The 11047-nt window shown below is 33.6% G+C and overlaps 3 protein-coding genes across 3 annotated transcripts in view; all 3 read left to right on the top strand.

The window, feature by feature from the left end:
• Positions 1 to 500: 500 nt before the first annotated feature.
• Positions 501 to 1876, top strand: LOC124532868 (39S ribosomal protein L18, mitochondrial). Its single transcript, XM_047107980.1, has 2 exons — positions 501 to 828; positions 1469 to 1876. Exons 1-2 carry the CDS (start codon positions 665 to 667, stop codon positions 1818 to 1820), a joined length of 516 nt encoding a protein of 171 aa, XP_046963936.1. The 5' UTR covers positions 501 to 664; the 3' UTR covers positions 1821 to 1876.
• A 708-nt stretch (positions 1877 to 2584) lies between these two features.
• On the top strand, positions 2585 to 9056 carry LOC124532728 (splicing factor, arginine/serine-rich 19). Its single transcript, XM_047107771.1, has 5 exons — positions 2585 to 3026; positions 3504 to 3638; positions 4453 to 4762; positions 5205 to 5378; positions 5459 to 9056. The coding sequence occupies exons 1-5, from the start codon at positions 2723 to 2725 to the stop codon at positions 7041 to 7043; spliced, it is 2508 nt and encodes an 835-aa protein (XP_046963727.1). The 5' UTR covers positions 2585 to 2722; the 3' UTR covers positions 7044 to 9056.
• A 190-nt stretch (positions 9057 to 9246) lies between these two features.
• LOC124533216 overlaps positions 9247 to 11047 on the top strand; it is a 75401-nt gene continuing 73600 nt past the window's right edge. Inside the window, exon 1 of the mRNA XM_047108411.1 lies at positions 9247 to 9392. The gene's annotated coding sequence lies outside the window, so the exon portion shown is untranslated. The remainder of the gene's footprint in view (positions 9393 to 11047) is intronic.

The following is an 11047-nucleotide window of genomic DNA, read 5'->3' as shown; positions in this document are numbered from 1 at the left end:
GTTAGATATTTTTTAAGGACAAAATATCCTTACAATATCCTTAAATATCTGGAACCAGAGAAAAAAACCTATTCCATATTTTTACTGTAAGCACTACATAAAATGTAATAATACTTAATAATTTTTAAATTAATTCGAAATATATAGACTTAAGCTGAAGTTAATTTAATTCTACTTATAATTAAAAAGAAATAACTTGGTCCTTGTTTGTAATAAATAAATAAAACTACAATAACTTAATAATATAGATGATTTTACATTTACGACTAGTTTGTTAGTGATTTATTTTTGTAAGTAGATTCGATACAAATTATTTGCGAAAATAAAATACCGTTTTACATTAAAAAAACAACTGATCTTATATAAGAAATTGTAGATTTGTAGATTAATATAAGAAAATAATACAATTAAAAACAATTTTCAACAAAAAATATAATATCTGTTCTTTTGTTGTCAAAATTTTCTTATCATTTCATAGTCTGTGCTCAACTTTTTTATCGGAATATAAAAATAATATTAACCTACAAATTAATCGAAAATATAAAAAATATGCTGATCTAATTTATAAAAACATTGTAATTTATTTGATGCCAATCTAAACGATTTAAACAATTTTGATCAAAATATTTTCCTGTATATTTTTCTTAGTCTTTAAATAGAAGATATGTTTTCAACCAAAAATGTTTTTCCCATTGCAAATTTGGCAAGATATAACTCAACAGCAACTACATTTGTAAATAGAAATCCTAGAAACTTGGAGCGAATGAGAATAGCTCGTAAACCTGATGGCTATCATTTGGAAAGACCTGGAAGAGTGTTTTGGCACAAGTGAGGACTTTATAAGTAATAATACATATTAAATTAGATAAAACTTTTTAATTCGTTAATTAGTTAAACGACTACAATATGATAGACACGAATTATAAATAAGATAATATTTGGTCAATATATATTAAATTATTTTATCAACAATGCATGTGACAAATGTATGTTACAGATACCATTTCAACAACTTGAAAAATTAAACTTAATATTTTAAATTATTATGTAATTAATTTAAAATATTAAGGTTTTAATAGTAAATTGAATGTTGCCTTTAAAGTTTCAATCCAGTAGTAATGATTAGGAAAATAATTTCAATATTAAGTATTTCAATTATTGTCATAAAATTATAAATTCTCTAAACATCATAATTTGCACAGGTTTATCATTTTATAATTGGTTGTGGTTGCCAATTCGGCAACCTTTTGATTTGGTTTGATTCCTAGCCTGAAAAAGAATCTTTTTTTTTCTCTTCTATTTAATCGTGGATTTGTCACACACTCTCTCTTTGATAAATTAATCATGTATGTCACTTACATTGCACAACAGAATTGAATAATAAGTGTGTGACAAATTCTTCATCGGTTTTAAGATAATATATAAAAAATATTTGTATTCAATTAATACTTATGGACATTTATTTCAGACTGATAATAACACCAACAAACAGAACAGTAAAGGCTGAAGTCATACATTTTGTTAATGGTTCCGTCATTGAGGCAAAAACGTCGGAATTGGCCCTCCGCAATCAATTATATAGCATGACGGATACATGTGCTTATATTAACCTTGGTAGAGTATTCGCTCAAAGATGTCTGGAGTGTGGGATAACGGAAATGGCTTGTGATATAGAATCAAAGAAAGGCAGCAAAATTGACAAATTTTTGAATGAGGTTCAAAAAGGAGGTATTAAATTGGTTGAGGAGCCTGTATACAAAAAACCAGAGCCATGGGATTGGATAAGAACTGAAAAACCATGGGAAGTTACAGAAGAATGAAATCTTTGTAATAAATAATAAAGTTCAGTTGTTAATAATAAAATATATAATAGTTATTAGTTTTTTTTATGTACCTTTTATTTCATATTTTAGCATAATTAATATTTTGTTTTTCCTTGTATAAAAGTTACTGCAAACTTAAAATGTTATTACTCATTAAATTTTTTAAGTTTCAGACACACTTAATCTGTTTAATTTATATATAGAATTGTTCATATAATTTACTTATTTATTATAAGTTTAAATTGTATGTCTCTTTCTTGTTTCATCCTCCAAGGACCAAGGATAAATAATGTTTTAAAATCAAGATTCAATATAAATGGCACCATTTAAATTTTTTTCCAATTAACAAGTTGGCACCGCTGAATAAGTTACATTTTAGTGTTTTACATTAAAATAAAACTTGATCCCCCCCGTCCACTATTGTCACTATCAAATTATGCAAAAATATATCTTGAACGCTACATTTGAGTGACCGTATTAATTAAGTTTAATAAATGCGATATTTTTTTGTATTAATCATTTAAACCATAATAATATAAATTTAAAAAAACCTTTTATATTTTCATTTAATTGTACAAATTAAATGTTTAGATAAAGATTGAGTTTTAATAAAGAGTATTTTTTTGATAGCCAAGCAAAAATGGCGGAAAGCATGATGGCGTCGTTTTCTTTTCTAATTAGTATGAGGCTAACGATGATACATTTTTCTCTTTCTCGCACGTAGCTTTATCCATAACAAAGTAGGCACGCGTAAAGAATCAATATGTCCACGTGACCTGTCGTCACCGTCAGTCGAGCTTCATTCGCAGGTCGCGTAATTGCAAATGCAAAATGTGGAAACGTTTGTGTAGTTTTAAAGTAGTATTATTTAGTAGTTAAATTTATATTATGGTGTTAAAATGCCTGCATCAATTGGTGTTAATTTACGTGTTACTGGCCATTGTAGCCAAGGTGGTAGAAAGTATATGGAAGATTTGTTTTCCGTTGCGTATCAACAAACGGAAGATGAGAGGGATTTGGAGTATGCTTATTTCGGAATATACGACGGTCATGGTGGTGGCGAAGCAGCAGCTTTTGCCAAGGAGCATTTGATGGATTCGATAGTGAAACAGCGACAATTTTGGTCTGATAATGATGAGGATGTGCTCAAAGCAATTCGAAATGGTTACATGTTGACCCACTTGAACATGTGGAAAGAAGTAGGTAAATGTCAAATTCCAGGATCAGTACTTTATTTTTTATTATAACATCATTGTATAGGAGGCCTGGGGTGGTAAGAAGTCGGAGCGAGTGATTGTACGAAATGTTTCGTTTGACCTTGTTGTCGTTCATTATTTTTTCTAGAGTGCTTTGACATTGAGTCAACAAAAGAATTTCTAATGGTCGATGTTTTGTTTTTGTAACTTCGTTAGATAACATCTGTGGTTACATTCACATAATTTAACATTACACAAGTTTTGGAAACCTCCCACAAAGCTAAAGTTTGCTAAAGTGAAAGCTGTTTTACCAGTTTCAATTTTTTATATAGATTCAAGTTGCCTCTTACCAAAAACTGTTCAATATAAAGGTCAAGCACTATAACATATACTTTAGAACTTTTGCAACTAAAATATATGATGCATAGTTTATGCTACCCATAAAGTTACCTTTAAAAGTCATATATTTTTTTTCTATTTACAGAGAAATGGCCCAAAACAGTAACTGGGCTTCCAAGCACAGCAGGAACTACTGCCAGTGTAGCATTTATTCGTCGTGGAAAAATATACATTGGTCATGTTGGTGACTCTGCTATTGTGCTTGGCTACCAAAAGGATGGTATGTGTAATTACAAACATAAGAACTAACATGTCGACTAACATGCCGACTAACATATGTCGTATGTTATATAATTCTACATTTGTTTTATCTCGATATGTAGAATATTAGCAATACTTTAATTATTTTGCCTATGAGGAGAACTGAGTGTATATAAGTAGAATTAATTTAATATTTACTTTTTATAAGGGGGGGTAGTTTTTTAGATAATGTCCATAATATACATCCCTTTATTTTGAAATAAATTTACAAGTCCCATATATAAATTTTTATTGTATTAATTGTGTGATGCCATATTAAATATTTCATGATAAAATTGTCATGTACATTGTTGACACTAGAATTTGTTAAGGAAAATAATATGAGCTTAATTCCCATAACTCCACTGTAGCTAATTATGATAAATTAATAATGTGTTGAACTCATTGCTAATAAAGCATCAGGGGGATTTTTGTATTTTATGTATGTGGTGTAGTATGAAATATATATAAATAAATATTTATTTACAAAATTGATCCCCATTGATCATAATAACTAACAAAATAGAAGAACATATTTTGTAAAACAACAGTTTTCAGTTTGATTTAACATATATGAAAATGTTAATATTCTGAACAAGTCTGTTCACTTTAGTTAATATGCACAAATTATGTGTTTTCCATTATAATTTAAAAGTATGAAAAATTAGGCAAGTGGAAGAAACATCCATCTTTTTATTTTTGTTTATTACATCACTTGGTAAAAATGATAAAAGTAGAAACCAAAGCAGTTTTAAACATTAGAGAATATTATAAAACTATTGTATTGATTTTAGGTTGTGAAGAATGGGCTGCCAAGCCATTGACATCAGACCACAAACCAGAGTCTACAGCAGAAATAGAACGCATTCAGAGATGTGGTGGAAAAGTTATATCAAAAGCAGGTGTCCCAAGAGTGGTGTGGAATCGACCTCGTCTAGGACACAAGGGACCAATCAAAAAGAATACCCCAATGGATGAAATACCTTTTCTTGCTGTTGCACGTTCACTTGGTGATCTTTGGAGTTATAATACACAAAATGATGAATTTATTGTGAGCCCCGATCCAGATGTTGGAGTGCTAACCATAGATCCCACGAAATTTAGGTGAAGTAATGTTTTATTTATATTAATTAATAACTCAGCGGACACGAGCCTGGCTGGCATACTGTGTTACTATTAAACATTTTTAATAAAAATAAAAAATAAATTACTGATTATAATTTATTTAAGACAAAAAAAATAACTATATAATGGACGTACATACATCATATATAAATGACACAAGTTATGTGATATTTGTGATCAACAGACTTAAAATATAATCATTTCATTAGATTATATATGGCCTCACTTATAAACAACATATCAATTTGACACTAATTTTTCATCACCTCATAAACAATATTTATAGTTGAAGTAGATGAAGTTTAGGTACTGGAGGAGAGATAATAATTTGGTATATTTGTTTACATATTAAATCAATAATTATAGATAAATTTATTTTTACATGCCTGTGTAAAATTATTAAAATGTAATATATTTTCAGATGCCTTATTTTTGGTACTGATGGATTATGGAATATGATATCGCCAGAAGGTGCTGTAAGATTAGTTCAGGCTACAGAAAAACATAATGAGGCTGCTCTGGTGGGAGGTGGCAGCAATCAACCAAGGGACTGGCTAAATCCATCTAAAAGCTTAGTGGATCATGCTCTAGAAAGGTATGATATGTCAGTATAGTTAAGCTTTGTATACAGTGTAATCATTTGATGAAATTTTAATTATTTGTAATATTTTGCAGGTGGTCCAATACACGAATGAGAGCTGATAATACATCAGTAGTGACATTAATGTTAGATCCTCCAGGACCACCAAGAGCTACAGTGTTACTTTCGAGGACTTCAGCTCAAAAGCCACAATCGTCATTGCCATCAACAGTGCCTGTGCCAAATGTTGGCGTTCCTCCTCTACCTTCTAAAGCTGAAGAGCATAAATCAGATGTGGCAGTAGAAAATGACACACGGCAAGTGCCTCAGAATGGACTAACTATAATGACAAGATACTCAGATGTGGATAAAACAGTTCCTCCAACAGAGGATTCTGAGCGGACTCCTTTACCTCCATGTGCGACACTCGATGGTCGGTTCTCTGTAGGACATAGGGAGGAGACTTCACGTGAGAATGATGATAGAGAAGACACAGAAGCCATCACTAATTATGGAAATCCAACAGAGTCTTACTTCATGGCTCGTTTACTTAGTCGAACCCGTGTAATTAACACACTTTCTGAAGTTTACGATGAAATTGTTCATGGTCATTTGTCTAGAGACGAGTCCGAGATACGGGAACCTTCACCGCCCTCTGCAACCGAATTGCCTGAACTTGGTGGTGGCGACACCGGCAATTCTCGTGTTACGCCAGCGGCTACCAACGAAACACCACCTGAAACCGAAGAAGAAGGGGATGAAACCAATGGCGATGTCGATGACGTCAGCATCCAGATTAATGAGGTATCATCTAGTTCGCCTACCGAAGGTCCACCAAGATCTCGAGGTCGTCGATTCAGAGGTGAAGCAAGGAGAGAAGCTCCTCCAGCTGCGCCAAATGACAGAGTTTTGCGTTCCCACCACGAAATCGAACCGCCGCACCGTCCTCGAACTCGTCTTACGACAACGCGCTCGCGGCTTCCACCCGAGCCAGCGCCTCTCGATCGCGTCGTCATTCTCACACGACGTGGACCTCCAACGACACCATCCGTGGCTCGTGCGGAGCGAACGCAACCAGCTGAAACCCGTCCACCACCGCGTCGCCCCGCACCGGACCCTCTGCCCGGAGAAGGCGGCGGTGGTGGAGATGAGGTTCGTCGAGCTACCCGCTCGCAGAATGCGACCGCAGCAGTCGCGGCGAGAGTTCCGCGCGAGACGAGAGGCGCGGGAAACTCGCTGCGCGCCCCGGGGCCGGTGCGGCGGGCCCCGGTGGCGCGGCGGGAGGCGGCGGCACGAGGCCGCTCCAAGGAGAACCTCGGCGTCGCTCGCCGCCGCGTGCGCGCTTGCGCCGCGCCCGCCTCGCCCTCGCCGCCTTCGCGCCCGCCGCCGCGCACTCGTCGCGCAGATAGCGCGTCCGGGGAGCCCGAGGTGCATTCCACCACCGGCGAGGCATGCGGAGTGGCCGCGGGGCCCGAGCGAGCTCTCCGTTCGCGTAACGAGGCGGTGGCGCCCCCACGTGCTGCCTGCAAGCGTGCCCGCGCCGAGGAGCTGCCGAGTGGCGGCAAGGCGGCGCGCCTGTCGGCGGAGCGGTGCGCGCGGGCGATCGGCAAACGCGCTTCGGGTCCGTGGGCGCCGGCGCTTGCGCTTCGGAATCGTTTGAGAAGGAGACTCGTTAAGTAGCATCCTATTTAGTATGTTCGGTGTTCGGTTATGGTTACCTGTGAGAGTGCGGGATTGCAACGGTGCCTTCAGTACTGCCAAAGTACTTTGACTTTTATAATATAAAATGTCGGGGCCGGCGGTCTCGATCGCCGGTTTCGAGATTCAGAGAGATCCAAAGATGACTGCGTCGTATACGGTTAGATTTCTGTTGTTATTTTTTTATTTTATTGCTAGACCCATTTCAGATTTAGTGCTACAGAGACATGAATTCGTCATTCTTTCGCTTTTACTGTTCATGGTTAATATACTTTTTTATTGTTTGTAGAGAGGGGTGAGATAAAACACGAATGTAAGTCAAGTGTGACTGTAATCAATAGTACAAAAAGTAAATTGCTTAGTTAACTAGTAAAATGAAAGTGTGGACCAGATGGACGAAATAAGCCCAAATAAATATTTATTATGTCTATATTTATAGCACCTGTGTTGCATTTAATTGTAAGCAATATGAAAATTTGATTTTCATAACGATCATGTCAAATCAGAGGCTACATAGAAACATTCAGCTTAATATTGTTATTGACAAGTGCATAAATTATCACAGAAATTATTATTATTGAATAAATTTATTAAGTAAAGTATAATTAATACTATTTAAAAATCATTGATATACCAAGAGTGCTTTCTCAAAAATATTATAAGTAAAATTAGTAATATAGAAAATATATATTGATATATGCAGAATATTTTTTGTACAGTTGACACCAAATCCAAATTGTAAATTATTCATAAAGATATTTTTTCTATGCAATTGTAATATTAAGAAACAGAAGTTATTCTTTTAAGAAAGGAATTATTTATGTACTTCCTAATAGAAGCTTTATTAAGTTTGGTAGTTCCGTACTGACTTTTACATGAATTGAAAATTACATTGAATTTAAGTTTCACTTTTAATTTTGTTTTCTTCACATATATTGACATCTGTCTTGTGTTTTGCTACAGTAATAGTAAGTCTTGGTGCTTTATATAACTCTTATAAATTTTTGAACATCTTTCTCTGTTATTTTATCTGTGACATTACCATCTTTATTCTAGATTTTATCAAATAATATATTGTGATCACGGAACCATTGATTTTATAATGAAGACCAAAAACGGTTTTGTGTACTGCAATCTTGTTGAGTAATTAATTTTAATATAAAGAAGAGCTGTTATTGAACATTGTATCATTATGTAGTAGCGAGAATGAATATATCTCGCTAAAACGATAGCATGAAGTCCAAGCCTGTACATACGAAATGTACCTATATAGGGAAGTAAATAATATGTAATATAATGTGCCTCATTTGTTACCGATTAAACGAGAAAAAACATAGGTAAAAGTGTTCTTTGATAAAATGAGATATTATGTATTTTTTATTGAGAATAAATTTTATGAAGTGTAATTAGCTGTAAAAGATGATATAATATAATTTGTTAAGATATGCATTAAGGTTTTTAGTAAATTACATATTTAACACTCAAAGAAGTATGGGAGTCAATTGTTCAAGACGAGTGTTGCACGAGGCAACCTATATTGGGGTATTGATTTTTTACTTTTATTAACAATTTATAAAATATGTTATATTGGGAAAGTTTTTTATTATAGCAAAATTAATATATATATTTTACTTAACATATCATACCCTTTGTGTAAATTTTAACACTGTGTTCAGTAACTAAAGTCTAATTGAAAAAAATTGTATTTGATATATCTAAGATTCCCATACATATAGTTAATGATTGATTGTGTTTGTTTCTTCAGCTAAAGATTTACACTTAATTGGATGTTAAGTTTATAGTTTTCAACAGAACGCTAGCATTTGTACTTGTTGAGGGTAAGTTGGCCTTGTTATGAGAAATTGTAAGTAGCCGGCTAACTAAGGAGATGGGTAAAGCTGAAACAAATTTATTATTATACATATTAATACCTATTGAAGTAAAGAATTATTGTAGACTTTATTTTTTGATTTAAATAAAGTTTGTATGAAATAATTGTTCTATTTTTTTGCTCTTCAATTCACTATGGTATTCGAACGCGGAAGCTGAGTTACGATACGCTCCCCTAGTACGGACATGAATGGGTTCTACCCCGCCCCGCTTTTATTTACATCTGTCTCTCGCGTTCGGCTCCCTATCGCCCTGCTATTTCAACTCGCTAGGTTATAGTTTGGGCGAGCGCTCTAGCGTCCTGTCGTTTCCCACCCGGCCGGCCGGTAGTCAGTTACGCCACGAACGTACCAACTGTCGCGTCTGTTTTACACTATGTGACTTAATTAACGCGTATTTGTAGCGTAAAGTGAATGTTATAGTTTGTGAAGTAAAATAAAGGTAACTTCGAGTTTTGTGACAAATGCACAAGTAAAATGGTTAATAGTGGTTATTTTGACATCAAAAAACGCGGGAAACTAGTTTTTTTTTTCATACGTGCGTTTAGTTATCGATCGACTCGCGCTACTGCATTGCACCGGTGCAAGATGATAATTTGTGGTGTTTTGTTTACGTCTTTTCAATGATTTTGTAACTATCGATATCGCGTTTTATAAATAATTAGAGGACAATCATTAATAAAAAATGGTTTTGGAAATAATAGTCAAAAACGTGTTATCAAAATTTAAATAATAGAACGACAGTCTTCCACTAGAACCCGGATCAAGAGACTATTTTAATTTTTATTATTACAATAAATGACGAGCACGCATTCTCTACTCCAACTGGATTTACCAGTTTTTTTCAGAATACAGCATATTCGGCAAATTATTACCCGTTCACTGTTTATGCCTATACCGATTATACTTTTTGATGTCGACATAGGGCAAACATATAATACTTTAATCAAATCAAAGTATTTAGAATATACTTTATTGCACAAAATAAGAATTGTTTTAAATATAATTTGCTATAGCTCCATACATATATTTAAACAATATCGTAAGACGAATATTTGTGGTACTTAATACGTAATTAGTCTTTGTGTGTTTTATTGTATAATTATCTAATAAAAATGTTTCTTTACAATGTTTTATGTCTGCATTAAGGAAGCCGGGACGTATTTAATAAGATTTAGGACGTGGAGACTAACTATAATAGATACAGAGTTACCTATACATGATGTGTGTTATGTAACACATGCTTCGTACTCTAATAAAAAAAAAATCTAGATTCTAGTCTTTATAATCTATTTTCTTAAAATTCTATAAAATATGCAAAGGTATTAGAATAATGATTACATTTGCATAATTAACTATTTTTCCGAATAGATCGATTAATATTTGATTTTTTAAGCTTAGTTGAAATGATAACTTTGGATGTAAGTAGGTATACATTTTTACTCCTCAAAATAACTTTGCTGTTTTATGTAGGTATAACCGAAATATTTTTATTTAAGACTTTTTTAATTTGTCGTATTATAGATGTAAATTTACATGTGTATAAATCATCATCATCATCAATTGGAATAATCAATACTGGTGCTATCTATATAGTAGCTATATAACATGTTCACGACTTAAATAAAACTAGAATGACGCAAAGGAAACCTTACACGGGATGTATTATTGTGGACAAAAGATTTACCTTATAATAGACGCAATTATTTAAAGAGCGAGCATGACATTTAGTTCATTTCAATAGTTTATATATTACATAATAAGAGCTGTGGATTCTATGCGCGGAATATAACTTTGTAAGACATTTGGGGTACCCTTTAACCAAATGTACCGATGATTCAGATCTTATCACGGTACCAACCGTTTAATTACCGTTACGATTAATTAACATGTTATGGTGTTTTTTCAATAATTTGTTTTTAATCTGTATCGGTCTATAATATTTTTAGACTTGTCTAAAAACGTTATTAATTCACGGGATTTAATAATTATAAGTAGGTTAATGTGATGAATTTGTCATTCGGATAACTTACATCTTTATTGAAGTAAGGAGATTTTTAAAGTAACTTTGTAATTCATTTTTATAAATATAGTTGT

The sequence above is a fragment of the Vanessa cardui genome, chromosome 10 (genome assembly GCF_905220365.1).
Source record: "Vanessa cardui chromosome 10, ilVanCard2.1, whole genome shotgun sequence".
NCBI lineage: Eukaryota > Metazoa > Arthropoda > Insecta > Lepidoptera > Nymphalidae > Vanessa > Vanessa cardui.
Note: the sequence above shows the minus strand (reverse complement) of the source record. Positions and strands in the feature narration are given on the sequence as shown.

What these genes read in the sequence shown, in the direction of transcription:
- LOC124532868 (XM_047107980.1), top strand. Translation starts at nt 665, where the DNA reads ATGTTTTCAACCAAAAATGTTTTTCCCATTGCAAATTTGGCAAGATAT. An exon ending in GGAAGAGTGTTTTGGCACAA is followed by an intron (nt 829 to 1,468) that starts GTGAGGACTTTA and finishes CATTTATTTCAG; the next exon opens with ACTGATAATAACACCAACAA.
- LOC124532728 (XM_047107771.1), top strand. Translation starts at nt 2,723, where the DNA reads ATGCCTGCATCAATTGGTGTTAATTTACGTGTTACTGGCCATTGTAGC. An exon ending in GAACATGTGGAAAGAAGTAG is followed by an intron (nt 3,027 to 3,503) that starts GTAAATGTCAAA and finishes TTCTATTTACAG; the next exon opens with AGAAATGGCCCAAAACAGTA. An exon ending in GTGGATCATGCTCTAGAAAG is followed by an intron (nt 5,379 to 5,458) that starts GTATGATATGTC and finishes AATATTTTGCAG; the next exon opens with GTGGTCCAATACACGAATGA.